The sequence below is a fragment of the Dermochelys coriacea genome, chromosome 11 (genome assembly GCF_009764565.3).
Source record: "Dermochelys coriacea isolate rDerCor1 chromosome 11, rDerCor1.pri.v4, whole genome shotgun sequence".
Lineage (NCBI taxonomy): Eukaryota > Metazoa > Chordata > Testudines > Dermochelyidae > Dermochelys > Dermochelys coriacea.
The window spans coordinates 56,938,347-56,955,306 of NC_050078.2; the positions used below are offsets into that span (position 1 = coordinate 56,938,347).

At 40.4% G+C, this 16,960-nt stretch overlaps 1 protein-coding gene across 1 annotated transcript in view; it reads right to left on the bottom strand.

The window, feature by feature from the left end:
* DNAH7 (dynein axonemal heavy chain 7) overlaps positions 1-16,960 on the bottom strand; it is a 308,475-nt gene that overhangs the window by 7,808 nt on the left and 283,707 nt on the right. The window contains exons 54-58 of the mRNA XM_038420958.2: positions 16,366-16,542; positions 8,576-8,737; positions 7,333-7,533; positions 6,067-6,228; positions 674-859 (exon numbers count right to left, since the gene is read on the bottom strand). Of these exons, the coding sequence (XP_038276886.1) occupies positions 674-859; positions 6,067-6,228; positions 7,333-7,533; positions 8,576-8,737; positions 16,366-16,542 (888 nt within the window). The remainder of the gene's footprint in view (positions 1-673; positions 860-6,066; positions 6,229-7,332; positions 7,534-8,575; positions 8,738-16,365; positions 16,543-16,960) is intronic.

Genomic DNA, 16,960 nt, shown 5'->3' on the forward strand with positions numbered 1-16,960 from the left:
AAACAAACCAAAAACCCGAACAAAACAAGCAGTATCTCCTCACTGTCCAGCCGTCCTGAGCAAATCGATCATCTAGTGCCAGATTTACCAAATGCAATGGGCATCGATTTTAGAGAAGAATTTTATTCTAATTAGTTTCTTATACCATGCCCATCATCATAAAAGCTGAGCACCTCAGGCTCTGAGGTAGTGGCAGGATTCTATCTCAGTGCATGTTTGGTGTTTTAAAAGTGCTAGTGTAAACAGGACAACGGCCCAGCTTTTTTTGAGATATTTCGGCACCTAGTGGAATTTTTCAAAAGCATCTAAGAGCCTAACACTCATAGAAAATCCCACTCGCCATCTAATACCTTAAAAAAATCTATCTTTAATTCTTATGAATTCAGTGTTTCGATATTACAGCAATAAGCACCTTAGAAATATCACAAGTTAGATACCAGACCCTCAAGTTACATTCCGGACGATATTTTCCACATTTTACAGAAGTGGAAACTAAAGGGCTTGTCTACACCAACATTTAGTTCATGGCAAAGGGTGGGTGGGTGGGTGGGGGGATGTGTGACTTCACCCTGCACTAGCTTGCCATGCATTAACTATCCAGGTGGCCTCTGTGGCTGTGCATTAAATGTTCCCTTTGGTCTATGGCTCTGTTCATTTATTTTAAAATACTTACATCTCCTTCAGGAGGGGCAAAATAAAGACCACTGTTATCAAACTTATATTCTAAATCCATAACAATTTCAGAATTGTAGAATTTGTTTAAAATGCTACGGAGCGTGCGCCGATCCCAATCATCAGTAACTCTGCCACCATAATTGCATTCTCCAGTCATATAGCGTACGGCATCATACGGCAGCTCCTGAAACATAAAATCAAGGGGCTACCTGCATAACTGCTTAACATTTGTCAGCATAGCTATACTTGAGCTTTTGTAATTTATTTGAAAGATTTACAAAATTCTCACTTTAAATATTATTCTGTGGCTGATATTTTAGGCTTCTCCACCAAAATCCCCCCTTTCTCAGCCATTAGGCCAAATTCTGCTCCCCACTGTATGCAACTGATGTTAATCAAAGGCAGAATTTGGCTGTGTACTTATAACATAGCTTAAGTTACCCAATAATAGTTGGGTAAAAGATAACTATGCTTTGTCAGTATCCACCCAATATACACTGGGTATTGCCCCTTTTTCTACAGCATAGTAAGACTAGATCAAGTGATGCAATTAAAATAATCTATTAGTACTTTTGTTATGGTGGATCATATTAAAGAAATTCTGTATTAAAAATCACAAATGAGTTTGATTCAGTTTAAATTCCAGGGTATTACTAATTAAGAGGTCTCTTGGTTTTTGGTCTCTTATTTTTACTGTTTCACTCTGTTCTCAAAGCAATACTTTGTAGCAACAACTACTCACACAGAGAGGGACTCAAAGCGATACTTTGTAACAACAGAAACAGTACACAGAGACTACCCTTTTGTCGTATTCATCTCGCTTTGTTAACAATTGTGATTAAAATAGAGATAGAGGATGTTTGTGGATGGATGCTTGTGTGAATAATAAATGAATGATCAGGGAGGTGCCAGCCTAAGAATCCAATGTCGATCGGCCGAAGAAGGAGTCAAGTGGAAACAACCAGCGGACCCCCCCAGAGAGCAGACTGGAATCCACCCAACAGCCTCAAGGATCGGAGAACCGAAGAACAAGAGAACACCTGGCAGCATGGAGCCATCAGGAATGTGCCATCTGCTGATTGATCAGCAACAGCATGATGAAGCAATTCCCATAGACTGGCATAAGAAGAAAATCCTATAAAAATGGACTCTAGAAACTGAAAACTTTGGGGTCTGATTCTGCAAACCAACTTCCAGGAGCATCAGATGAACATCTGACAAGGCCCTGCTCCCTCCTCGTCTCCAGGCCACCAGTGGCTTGACAGGAGGAACTCTAAGGCTGGTAACTATGATAACAACCTTGCAGAACCTTGCCTTGTGTGTGTGTGTGTATGAATGAATGCGTGAATAAATATGAAATTGAATGGAATGTTATAGCTATAACTAACTGCTTACTATGATTCTTTCTGTATCACAATAAGTGTGGCATTTTGCCTTATTCCCTTTAATAAGATCCTGCTGGTTTTTATTTTATTGGTATAACACTTTGGCACTTAATCCTGCTAGATTTTGATACAGAGGGCTTTTTTGTGTAAACATATTTCTCTTCCTTATGCTTTTACACTTGAATATTAAACTGACAATTACTGGGGAAGGGGGTGGGGGGGAAGCAGGGAGGGGCAAAATGTGTGCAAAAGAGTTTTCTTGATTTCTTATTGTAATTTCAAGTCACAGCTTTCTGTAAACTTTCACTTCTGTCAAAATGTGAGGTTGGACATTTAAATAGACTCAAATCTACTGAGAATAACCTGAAATCAATGAATGCATTTCACTTCAAAACATTTACAGCCAACTAGTCAGACAGATGTTCACTGTGGTCAGTATCTGGACCCAGTATCTGGGAATTGTTCGAGTATCAGCAATCAAAGCACTGAGTCACCCAACTGAATTCTCCTATAGGAATAAGAAAACTCAAGAGTTTCATTTATAATACATATGAAACTAACATATAGGCAAGAATGATCGTAGCCTTTGCAAACTTTTTAGCTATGCGAACTAACTCAACCTTTTCAGAGAGTCATCCATACTTTTTTTCAGCACAGTGTCACAAGTCAAGTCCCTCATCCCATTATATCCACCCGCCTTTTAACTGCCCAGGTAGAAGCTGACTGAGATAGTCATTTGGGCTAATTTTAACAACAGCTGACTTTACTTAAATACACACAAAGTGTCATACAGAAGTTTAAAACATCTTCCTTCTGCACATAGGAACATAAACCAGTTCCTGTCTGGCACAGAGGGAAGGGATTTTATTCCAAGTATTTTCTGGTTCAAAAAATATGGTAGAATGGAGATCAGTATTAGATCTCATACTTCTAACCACTATTGTGAAACCACAGGAGTACTTGTGGTACTTAGAGACTAACAACTTATTTGAGCATAAGCTTTCGTGGGCTAAAACCCAGTTCATCAGATGCATGCGGTGGAAAATACAGTAGGAAGATTTTATATACACAGAGAACATGAAACAATGGGTGTTACCATACACACTATAACGAGAGTGATAAGGTAAGGTGAGCTATTACCAGCAGGAGAGAAAAAAAACTTTTTGTAGTGATAATCAAGATGGGCCATTTCCAGCAGTTGACAAGAATGTGTGAGGAAAGGTAGGGGGGAAAATAAACCTGGGGAAATAGTTTTACTTTGTGTAATGACACATTCACTCCCAGTCTTTATTCAAGCCTAATTTAATGGTGTCCAGTTTGCAAATTAATTCCAGTTCTGCAGTCACACACACCCCAAGCGATGTAGCCTTCAAAAATCTAACACAGTGTCTATGTCAGCAGGAGACGCTCTCCCACCGACTTACCTTCCATCTCTCAGGGAAGTGGAGTACTGAAGTTGACGGGAGAGCCCCAAGAGTAGTTATCAATGGTTCACCGTCAAATCAGAAGGGTTATATAGCAGAGTCCTGCAAGGGTCAGTCATGGATTCAGTATTATTCAATATTTTCATTAATGGCTTGGATAATGGAGTAGAGAGAATGCTCATAAAATTTGCAGATGACACCAAGCGGGGGGAGGAGGGGTTGCAAACACTTTGGAGGATAGGATGAGAATTCAAAATGACTCTTGAGAAATTGAGAATTGGTCTGAATTCAACAAGATGAAATTCAATAGAGACAAATGCAAAGAAGCTCACTTAGGAAGAAAAAAATCAAATGCACTCACAACTACAAAATGGGGAATAACTGGGTAGATGGTAGTATTGCTGAAAAAGATCTGGGGGTTATAGCAGATCAGAAATTGAATATGAGTCAACAATCTGTTGCAGTTGCAAAAAAGACTAAAATCATTCTGGGATATATTAACAGGAGTGTTATATGGAAGACACAGGAGATAACTGTCTCATTCTAGTAGACACTAGTGAGGCCTCTGCTGGAGAATTTTTTCCAATTCTGGGCACCATGCTTTAGGAAAGATATGGACAAACTGGAAAGAGTTTAGAGAAAAGCAACTGAAATGATAAAAGGTTTAGCAAACTTGACCTGTGGGGAAAAGCTAAAAAAAAACAACTTAGCATATTTGAAGATTTATCAGGTCCAGTCTTCCCTTCTCAAGGCTAAACATGCCAAGAGCTTTTATAAAGTGGACGGTGACCAATCGTTCGCCATGTCCACTGAAGATAGGACAAGAAGTAATGAGCAGCAAGGAGATTTAGATTAGATATTAGGAAAAACATTCTAACTACAAGGGTAGTTAAATTCTGGAATAGGCTTCCAAACGGAGACAGGGGAATCCTTTCCTTGGTGGGTTTTAAACCAGGATTGGACAAACACCTGTCAGAGATGGTCTGGATTTACTTGTTCCTGCTATGATGCTAGAGGCTGGACTTGACTTCTCAGGCCTTAGGTTTCCATGATTTTTTTTTAAATTGTGCAGCTCATTAAACTTATATGCATGTATAAAAATGCCCCTTTGTAGACCATGAAATAAGCCTATGTATAGGCGTTTTAGAAATACAATAGTAACAAATTAAGATTCGACAGAAGAGCATTTTTTTCATGGGAAGGACATATGTACAAGAAGCTTCTAAGAGAGTGGCAAACAACTTCCAAAGTCAGAGCCTAAATGTCCAAAAGTCCAAGAATACTACAATTTGAAATCTACTACATTTAAAAAAACCCTTAAAATACTTCCAGATACTACACCAAGCCCTTGAGTTCCTCCATCAATTTTTCTGATTTTACAGTTGCATTTTCCTGTATTTTTAAATGCTTTTCTCTCTGCTGTCCCTGTTTGAAAGACTCACTGAAGCAAATGGGAGAACTAATAATACAAAACCACAGTGAAACTGACTATAACACTATAACTGACTATAACATTGCTCTCTAATGCAATGTAAACCAACAGAAAATATTGAGAAAAGCTTTTTCCTGATCTAATCTCTTTTATAATTAAATAAAATAAAATCTAAATCTTATACAGAATGTTTCACCCACAACTCTCAAAGTACTTTTCAAAGGAGAGTCAGTATGATTATCTCCTTTTATAGATGTGGAAACTGATGCACAGAAGGGGAAAATGACTTGCCCAAGCTCACTCAGCCGGCCAGCGAATCTCCTGAGCCCCAGTCCCAAGCTCTAGCCCCTATGAAGCACAAGCTCCCCTCACCCTCCAAGAAAAAAGAGGCTCAGAGACTGGGAATGACTTGCCATATTTACACAGCAGGTCAGTGACATAGCTAGGAATAGAACTCCAATTCCTAAATGTTAATCAAGGTCCCTAGCTGCTGAGCCTGCCACATTTAGTTATAATATTTGGTACAACATTTTCAGACACTAATATGATTATTCGCAAAAAGAAAAGGAGTACTTGTGGCACCTTAGAGACTAACAAATATATTTGAGCATAAGCTTTTGTGAGCTACAGCTCACTTCATTGGATGTAGCTCACGAAAGCTTATGCTCAAATATATTTGTTAGTCTCTAAGGTGCCACAAGTACTCCTTTTCTTTTTGCGAATACAGACAAACACGGCTGCTACTCTGAAACCTGTTAATATGATTATTGTGTTGGTAGCATCTCTTAAGGCTTTCAGGAACAAGATAAAGGTGCCAAAAGAGTGAACTGAATATGCAGAACAAAACCTGTTCCATTTTGTATGGAATAACATCTGGTTTGAAAGTCTTCTGAATTAGTTTCTGGACTGGTATGAACTTTGATGTCCATATAAATCCCTGAAAATACAGGCTTATAACAGAAATACTGACACCTTAATAATCACAATTAGAACTTTGTTTTTTTATGAAGTACTATCTAGTAAGCTTTCTTGTGCAATTATTTCCATTAATTTTGTAGGAGCAAAATTAATGAGAAGGTATTGTTGCATGCATTTACAGTGACGTATGGAGCAAAATGGGTAACATCCTTCCTGTGATCCATTACTTTACCTCATATTGGTTCAGGAACATGTTCAGCTGCTGCACACTAATTCGCAGATCAGTCTCATTAAATTCATAAGGAATGTTCCAACCCAGTGGCCCAAATTTCCGCCTTTCTTGAACCAATGCATGGAAGAAACAGAGGCCATACAGCAACTTCTTGAATTCAGCCTTTTAACGGAACATGACAATAAGAATATAATCCATGGAATATGCCCCGAACACTTTCACTTCCCCAAAACCCATATAACAGCACAAAGAATCTCTCTAGCACGCATAGGTGTAGAATCACCCTTTGCGATCTCTCCACAACCTGGACCCTTCACAGCAGTTACATATATTTCTGTTTTATTACAGACCTTGCCTAGGCACACCTTCAGAATTTAGCCATCAATTTGTACTATATATGCCTTTGTCACAAGCAATGGTTTTAAAAATTCTCTTAATACTTCAAGTAACCTAGAAGCAATCCAGTTACGACTTTTTATACAGTACATATGAGCAGCAGCAATGTATATGTAATCCACACATAGTCCCCCAATCTTATTTGCTGCTCTGGTCTTAGAAAAGCATTGGTTCTACTGTATTTTACTTTTTTATGATCCAGATATATTTTGGTCCTGACATATCTTTCAAAAAATCTTTACAATTAAGAAGTTGTGTTTTTTAATTGAGAAAACTTAGCAAGGCATGCAATCTCAGTTAAAAGCAATTATCTACAGTTTTTAATTATAGCAAAATACTGCAAAACAATTCTAGGCCAAAACATTCACAAAGTAAAACCTAATTATGAAAACAGTAGGTGGTTTCCCAATTTGACTAGTCACTCTAAAAAGGGCACTCATGATTCCTATCAATCAACCTGTCAAATCATTTGGCTCCCAAAGTTCTACGAAGGAAACATTTTTATATTTAAGATTAACTATATGACTCTGAACAGCATAGGCCTGAGTTAATAATTCTGCAACAAGATTCCCTAACCTTGCAGATTTGTATCAGGAAATAACTTGCTTCTGGCTTCTTAAAGGTGTATTATTAATGGCATACCACAAAATCTCTGCTAAGACAGAGCGAAACTGGTAGTAAAATAAAAATAAAATATTAATAAAATTCACTTCAGTGAAGTCACGATTCAAAACCATCTTCACTGCAGTGCTGGAAGACTAATATGGTAGTTTTTTACCCAGCGATCACATATATAACCGCTAGGGTTTACGTTAGCTGCTTTATAAGTAATAAAAACAGAAGTAACAAGGCTAATAATACAATACTAACAGGCTTCTTGCAACTGTTGAAAAACTCAGGGTCAGAGATTGGATCCATCAGGTATGAACGGATAATATTAGCCCGTAAACCTTTCGGTGCTTCATTGGTCATTTTCACTCCATTCTGAAGGACAGAGACAGGAAAATTTGGAGATGGGTAACTGGTGAGCCAAAATCGGAAATCTGGATGTGTTGTATCAGGATTCAGCTCCTAAAAGAAAATATCACACAAAAACAATGAATGAAACCCAAGAGGAATAATAAGGATTGTACATGTCAACATTTGTTATTTAAGCAAGTCAATCTGTAAAATGTGAAAATACACCAGTGTAATGTTTATGAATTACTAGTTTGAAACATAACTATAGTGGTAGCCATAGTTATGTGTGACAGTTGCCATTCTAAAACTGCACTATTTTACTCATAACTCTCTGAATCTTTAGTATTTCAGGCTAAAATTTTCCACGGTTGGTCTCTATATGAAGGTAATTGATTATGGAATGTCTGAGCAAAAACAGTTCAGCCATATCTAAGTACAGGAAGAATATAAACAATTTGTACTTTCTCCATTAATAAAATCTTCCTACAACTTTATTTTGAACAGTCATAAAGTCAAAATGGCTGATGGTAAACATCTGAAATTCAGTATGGACTTTGTTTGGATTTGGTAAGATACTGTATGGTTCGCAGAGAAGAGACCACCTCTAATACCCCTTTGCAGCTCTGTAACTGGGGAAAGGTGCAAACTTCCTAAACATCCCAGTTTCTGCAAAGACTTACATGTGTGTTTAACCTTAAGCATGGCGTAAGACTTTGCAGGATTGAGGCCATTTGCATTTGCAGGAGATATGATATCTCTTTCAGATGTGTGGGTCAGAGAAAATGAATAGAAAATCTGGTTTATTTTCATAAGAATATTAAATGTGACTTTCAACACCAGGGTCTACATCTTTAGCTGCAGATGAAATACCACTAATGTAGCTGGAGGAAGGGGGTAAAGGTGGTTGCAAGACTGAGGGCTACTCTAAATTTACACTCTACTCTTTAGGAGATGCCTCAGGTCCACACTCTTTCTCCGGAAAACACCTCCTACACCAGGAGTCAGGAGATAAGGGTTGGTGCAGAACCAGTATGCGGGGATTCCTTTAAGGGGAATCCTCAAGTTAAGTAGGCTTCTGGCTGCTTTGCACATCAGAGTGGATCTGAGAGTCAGGCAGTACATTTTTATAAAAGAAAATATGAGTGATTTTTACCTCACAGACTTTTTCCAGTGTTGGCATCCAAGAAGTTGCTAGGTGGCAGTTTTGCAGAACTACCCAGCTGCCCTCCTTTACTGCCTTCTCTATCATTCGCATGGCTATAGGACCTTGGCCCTGTCCCAGCGACAGAGAGCTCAGCTTTGATCCACCACATCCCTGTACATAGAGAACACTTTTAGAGTGACAAAATATTATGAAACTTTATAGAAACACACCAAACACTGACATAATTAACATCCATATTTTTGTTTGTTAAACAAGTATAAAACCACATTAAATTCAAATTAATTAAATAATATAAAAGTATTAAGTAAATTCCACACATAAAAAATTTCTAAACTAGAAAAATCTTATCACCTCTGGATAAGAAACCATATTTAGTTTGTTTTGAGGACAGCATCTTTGGGATTGTAAACTAGATTTAATTTGGTTTCTAAAGGCAGAAGGTTTTCAGTTTCCATATGAACTGGCCTAACTATCAAACCCTTCCTTTCTGATACTACTTCTGACAAGAAAGAGGAAACCTGAGAGTCTAAGCAGCCAAGAAGATGAGACAGGCACAGATGAGAAGAGAAAGGTGGATTTGTGAAAGAGACCCACAGTAGCACATGCAGAGAAAAGGACAGATGGTTAAAGTAACTGAGCAGGAAGTGGAAAGGAGACATCAAATAACCCAGGAATATCCAAAGGATCTCCTTGTACACTGCTCACACCATGAAAATCTATAAAACTACATAGTCTTGTTTTAGTGTGTAAAGTTTCTTCTTTAACATTCTACAAGGAAAATTCTGCCTCCCCTTCTCTCTTATGTGAAATTAAAATTCCCCAATTAAAGAAGGAAACCATATGATACATAAAAACTTCATATTAAGATAAATATCTTTTAGATTATAAACTCTTCATGGCAGGGGCATGATTTCTATTACTGTATGTCTAGAAAAAAGAAAAGGAGTACTTGTGGCACCTTAGAGACTAACAAATTTATTAGAGCATAAGCTTTCGTGAGCTACAGCTCACTTCATCGGATGCATTTGGTGGAAAAAAAATTTTTTTTTTCCACCAAATGCATCCAATGAAGTGAGCTGTAGCTCACGAAAGCTTATGCTCTAATAAATGTTAGTCTCTAAGGTGCCACAAGTACTCCTTTTCTTTTTGCGAATACAGACTAACACGGCTGCTACTCTGAAACCTGTATGTCTAGAAAGCACCTTGCTTATCATGGATGCTGCCATAAACAAATACCGAAAAATAATAATAGCAATTATACTTAGAATAAAGGGTGTGCCAGCCTAGCAGTGTAAATGGTCTCTGGAACTTGGATTGGCAGGACTACAGATGCTGGTCAGGCAGTATGTTTTGCCCTTGGTGTAAAGTAGAATGTGCTTCACTTCACTTGCTAACCCCCTCTGGTCAACTGAAAAAGTAGCATCCATGAAGCCTCCAGTCTTCATTGGGAGGGGGGTGTTTGTAATACAAAGTCTTGAAGGGACTGAGAAAAAGGGGAAAGAAGGTCAGACCCTGGATTTCCCATCAACAAACGGAGAGGGGAAAGCTAATCTTGGGACTCACCTAAGTTTCTCAGGCCTGTTCTTTTTTAGTACATATGGAAGATGTGATGAAGAAAAGCCTGAAAACTGGCTTTTCCAGTAATACCATTTCATGAACAGGGATCTGATACGCAGGGAGATATGTGGATTGAAATGAGGGTTTACACCTACATGTACATTTCAAACATTTAATTTGCAGTTTTCAGAGTAGCAGCCGTGTTAGTCTGTATTCGCAAAAAGAAAAGGAGTACTTGTGGCACCTTAGAGACTAACAAATTTATTAGAGCATAAGCTTTTGTGAGCTACAGCTCACTTCATCGGATGCATTTGGTGGAAAAAACAGAGGAGAGATTTATATACACACACACAGAGAACATGAAACAATGGGTTTATCATACACACTGTAAGGAGAGTGATCACTTAAGATAAGCCATCACCAACAGCAGGGGGGAGAAGGAGGAAAACCTTTCATGGTGACAAGCAGGTAGGCTAATTCCAGCAGTTAACAAGAATATCAGAGGAACAGTGGGGGGTGGGGTGGGAGGGAGAAATACCATGGGGAAATAGTTTTACTTTGTGTAATGACTCATCCATTCCCAGTCTCTATTCAAGCCTAAGTTAATTGTATCCAGTTTGCAAATTAATTCCAATTCAGCAGTCTCTCGTTGGAGTCTGTTTTTGAAGCTTTTTTGTTGAAGTATAGCCACTCTTAGGTCTGTGATCGAGTGACCAGAGAGATTGAAGTGTTCTCCAACTGGTTTTTGAATGTTATAATTCTTGACGTCTGATTTGTGTCCATTCATTCTTTTACGTAGAGACTGTCCAGTTTGGCCAATGTACATGGCAGAGGGGCATTGCTGGCACATGATGGCATATATCACATTGGTAGATGCGCAGGTGAACGAGCCTCTGATAGTGTGGCTGATGTGATTAGGCCCTATGATGGTATCCCCTGAATAGATATGTGGACAGAGTTGGCAACGGGCTTTGTTGCAAGGATAGGTTCCTGGGTTAGTGGTTCTGTTGTGTGGTGTGTGGTTGCTGGTGAGTATTTGCTTCAGATTGGGGGGCTGTCTGTAAGCAAGGACTGGTCTGTCTCCCAAGATCTGAGAGAGCGATGGCTCGTCCTTCAGGATAGGTTGTAGATCCTTGATGATGCGTTGGAGGGGTTTTAGTTGGGGGCTGAAGGTGATGGCTAGTGGCGTTCTGTTGTTTTCTTTGTTGGGCCTGTCCTGTAGTAGGTGACTTCTGGGTACTCTTCTGGCTCTGTCAATCTGTTTCTTCACTTCAGCAGGTGGGTACTGTAGTTGTAGGAATGCATGATAGAGATCTTGTAGGTGTTTGTCTCTGTCTGAGGGGTTGGAGCAAATGCGGTTATATCGTAGCGCTTGGCTGTAGACAATGGATCGAGTGGTATGATCTGGATGAAAGCTAGAGGCATGTAGGTAGGAATAGCGGTCAGTAGGTTTCCGATATAGGGTGGTGTTTATGTGACCATCGCTTATTAGCACCGTAGTGTCCAGGAAGTGGATCTCTTGTGTGGACTGGTCCAGGCTGAGGTTGATGGTGGGATGGAAATTGTTGAAATCATGGTGGAATTCCTCAAGAGCTTCTTTTCCATGGGTCCAGATGATGAAGATGTCATCAATGTAGCGCAAGTAGAGTAGGGGCATTAGGGAACGAGAGCTGAGGAAGCGTTGTTCTAAGTCAGCCATAAAAATGTTGGCATACTGTGGGGCCATGCGGGTACCCATCGCAGTGCCGCTGATTTGAAGGTATACATTGTCACCAAATGTGAAATAGTTATGGGTCAGGACAAAGTCACAAAGTTCAGCCACCAGGTTAGCCGTGACATTATCGGGGATACTGTTCCTGACGGCTTGTCGTCCATCTTTGTGTGGAATGTTGGTGTAGAGGGCTTCTACATCCATAGTGGCTAGGATGGTGTTTTTAGGAAGATCACCAATGGACTGTAGTTTCCTCAGGAAATCGGTGGTGTCTCGAAGATAGCTGGGAGTGCTGGTAACGAAGGGCCTGAGGAGGGAGTCTACATAGCCAGACAATCCTGCTGTCAGGGTGCCAATGCCTGAGATGATGGGGCGTCCAGGATTTCCAGGTTTATGGATCTTGGGTAGCAGATAGAATACCCCAGGTCCTGGCTCCAGGGGTGTGTCTGTGCGGATTTGTTCTTGTGCTTTTTCAGGGAGTTTCTTGAGCAAATGCTGTAGTTTCTTTTGGTAACTCTCAGTGGGATCAGAGGGTAATGGCTTGTAGAAAGTGGTGTTGGAGAGCTGCCTAGTAGCCTCTTGTTCATACTCTGACCTATTCATGATGACGACAGCACCTCCTTTGTCAGCCTTTTTGATTATGATGTCAGAGTTGTTTCTGAGGCTGTGGATGGCACTGTGTTCTGCATGGCTGAGGTTATGGGGTAAGCGATGCTGCTTTTCCACAATTTCAGCTCGTGCACGTCGACGGAAGCAGTCTATGTAGAAATCCAGGCTGCTGTTTCGACCTTCAGGAGGAGTCCACCTAGAATCCTTCTTTTTGTAGTGTTGGCAGGAAGGTCTCTGTGGGTTAATATGTTGGTCAGAGGTGTGTTGGAAATATTCCTTGAGTCTGAGACGTCGAAAATAGGATTCTAGGTCACCACAGAACTGTATCATGTTCGTGGGGGTGGAGGGGCAAAAGGAGAGGCCCCGAGATAGGACAGATTCTTCCGCTGGGCTAAGAGTATAGTTGGATAGATTAACAATATTGCTGGGTGGGTTACGGGAACCATTGTTGTGGCCCCTTGTGGCCACAACAATGGTTCCCGTAACCCACCCAGCAATATTGTTAATCTATCCAACTATACTCTTAGCCCAGCGGAAGAATCTGTCCTATCTCGGGGCCTCTCCTTTTGCCCCTCCACCCCCACGAACATGATACAGTTCTGTGGTGACCTAGAATCCTATTTTCGACGTCTCAGACTCAAGGAATATTTCCAACACACCTCTGACCAACATATTAACCCACAGAGACCTTCCTGCCAACACTACAAAAAGAAGGATTCTAGGTGGACTCCTCCTGAAGGTCGAAACAGCAGCCTGGATTTCTACATAGACTGCTTCCGTCGACGTGCACGAGCTGAAATTGTGGAAAAGCAGCATCGCTTACCCCATAACCTCAGCCATGCAGAACACAGTGCCATCCACAGCCTCAGAAACAACTCTGACATCATAATCAAAAAGGCTGACAAAGGAGGTGCTGTCGTCATCATGAATAGGTCAGAGTATGAACAAGAGGCTACTAGGCAGCTCTCCAACACCACTTTCTACAAGCCATTACCCTCTGATCCCACTGAGAGTTACCAAAAGAAACTACAGCATTTGCTCAAGAAACTCCCTGAAAAAGCACAAGAACAAATCCGCACAGACACACCCCTGGAGCCAGGACCTGGGGTATTCTATCTGCTACCCAAGATCCATAAACCTGGAAATCCTGGACGCCCCATCATCTCAGGCATTGGCACCCTGACAGCAGGATTGTCTGGCTATGTAGACTCCCTCCTCAGGCCCTTCGTTACCAGCACTCCCAGCTATCTTCGAGACACCACCGATTTCCTGAGGAAACTACAGTCCATTGGTGATCTTCCTAAAAACACCATCCTAGCCACTATGGATGTAGAAGCCCTCTACACCAACATTCCACACAAAGATGGACTACAAGCCGTCAGGAACAGTATCCCCGATAATGTCACGGCTAACCTGGTGGCTGAACTTTGTGACTTTGTCCTGACCCATAACTATTTCACATTTGGTGACAATGTATACCTTCAAATCAGCGGCACTGCGATGGGTACCCGCATGGCCCCACAGTATGCCAACATTTTTATGGCTGACTTAGAACAACGCTTCCTCAGCTCTCGTTCCCTAATGCCCCTACTCTACTTGCGCTACATTGATGACATCTTCATCATCTGGACCCATGGAAAAGAAGCTCTTGAGGAATTCCACCATGATTTCAACAATTTCCATCCCACCATCAACCTCAGCCTGGACCAGTCCACACAAGAGATCCACTTCCTGGACACTACGGTGCTAATAAGCGATGGTCACATAAACACCACCCTATATCGGAAACCTACTGACCGCTATTCCTACCTACATGCCTCTAGCTTTCATCCAGATCATACCACTCGATCCATTGTCTACAGCCAAGCGCTACGATATAACCGCATTTGCTCCAACCCTCAGACAGAGACAAACACCTACAAGATCTCTATCATGCATTCCTACAACTACAGTACCCACCTGCTGAAGTGAAGAAACAGATTGACAGAGCCAGAAGAGTACCCAGAAGTCACCTACTACAGGACAGGCCCAACAAAGAAAACAACAGAACGCCACTAGCCATCACCTTCAGCCCCCAACTAAAACCCCTCCAACGCATCATCAAGGATCTACAACCTATCCTGAAGGACGAGCCATCGCTCTCTCAGATCTTGGGAGACAGACCAGTCCTTGCTTACAGACAGCCCCCCAATCTGAAGCAAATACTCACCAGCAACCACACACCACACAACAGAACCACTAACCCAGGAACCTATCCTTGCAACAAAGCCCGTTGCCAACTCTGTCCACATATCTATTCAGGGGATACCATCATAGGGCCTAATCACATCAGCCACACTATCAGAGGCTCGTTCACCTGCGCATCTACCAATGTGATATATGCCATCATGTGCCAGCAATGCCCCTCTGCCATGTACATTGGCCAAACTGGACAGTCTCTACGTAAAAGAATGAATGGACACAAATCAGACGTCAAGAATTATAACATTCAAAAACCAGTTGGAGAACACTTCAATCTCTCTGGTCACTCGATCACAGACCTAAGAGTGGCTATACTTCAACAAAAAAGCTTCAAAAACAGACTCCAACGAGAGACTGCTGAATTGGAATTAATTTGCAAACTGGATACAATTAACTTAGGCTTGAATAGAGACTGGGAATGGATGAGTCATTACACAAAGTAAAACTATTTCCCCATGGTATTTCTCCCTCCCACCCCACCCCCCACTGTTCCTCTGATATTCTTGTTAACTGCTGGAATTAGCCTACCTGCTTGTCACCATGAAAGGTTTTCCTCCTTCTCCCCCCTGCTGTTGGTGATGGCTTATCTTAAGTGATCACTCTCCTTACAGTGTGTATGATAAACCCATTGTTTCATGTTCTCTGTGTGTGTGTATATAAATCTCTCCTCTGTTTTTTCCACCAAATGCATCCGATGAAGTGAGCTGTAGCTCACGAAAGCTTATGCTCTAATAAATTTGTTAGTCTCTAAGGTGCCACAAGTACTCCTTTTCTTTTTAATTTGCAGTGTGTTTTAAACCCAGCTCAAATCTTCTTTTCATTCCATTCCAGTTCAACTTAATCTCATACCGGCCAGCCATTGACTCTAGCTACACATCCATTTAATCCTGTACTGTAAAATTCTGAATATTTAAAAAGACTTCTCCAAACAGCTTATTGTTTGAGGCTGTAGATGTCCTACTACAAACTGCAGGATATATTTACAGCTTGTTGAGTGGGGATTTACAGTATGCCAGTCACAGAATTCTGACAGAGTAATTGCCAAGAAATACAAGTCTTTCATCTTACTGGAAAAAGGCAATTTTCTGCTATTACTACAATATGATGTTTTTATGAGAACTTTTTTCTTGTAACATCATGTTGCTAATGGCTAAATCAAATAAAAATATATTTGTACAAGTGCACCCAAGGCCATTGGACAAAACTTCTTTATTACTACATTAGGTTTTGTAACAAAGTGGTTTTTACATTCATATTTGCAAAAATTAACTTCAGTTTTCGGAAAAGAACTAATTAGAATTTCAAGAGCTTTAAACCACTATTTTTGACTCTCTTTTCCCATTTTCTAGTAGAGATTACATAAACTAATCATTTTAACAGTTCTTAAAATCACAATGGGAAAGAAGATGCAGTAAATAATGAATGCATAATTTCTTACAAATAATGACCCGGTTGAATAACCTTCATTCATACAAAATATTCACCAAAGTTCATTAGTTCTTTGTGTGACTAAGGACCACAGAATCAGATCTAATGCATTTTTAGAATTCAAAAGTATACTCTATGAACTTACTCGACACTTCAACATTTAGGGTTTAAAAAGTATTGCTTCACATACACAAGAATGTCATCAAAACGAAGCTTAGAAATGCTAATATACCTGGTCATCAGCAAACTTGAGAAGGGCAGCCATAGGATCTGCACCAGGAGACAGCACAAAAATCAATGGTGCACAGCAGTGGCTATCAGAAAATGCCTTTGACAAATCAAATGGAGGAGGTTCAATAAATGGACGGCCCAGATTGTCAATGATAAATTCTTGCACCATAGGGATAAGCTAGAAAAGCAAATATGTGCTGTATGAAATATGTGTGTTAAACATCAAGATTTGTCATTCTGAATATTTTAATATAAATGGCAAACAAGCTAACTCCTATTTGTAAAATAATGCACAGGAATAGTCCCATTGAAATCAATGTATAAGTCTTGGCAGGATCTAGGTTCAAGTGGCAAGATTCAGGGAAGAGGAGGACTAAGCAGTTTCAAACAATGAACAATCTTATTTCCAGAGTTCAACTATTAGTCAGATTGGTAGGTCAGTGTAGGAAGCTGGAATTGCTACTGCTCATGCTTTATCTGTACTATGGAGAGGATTCCAGTTTCCAGGGCTTATCAGTCAAGCCGCTTTCACTAGTCCTAAACCCCAATCCTATGTGTTATTCTGCACAGAAGTCCCCTACACTGAAATCAATGGC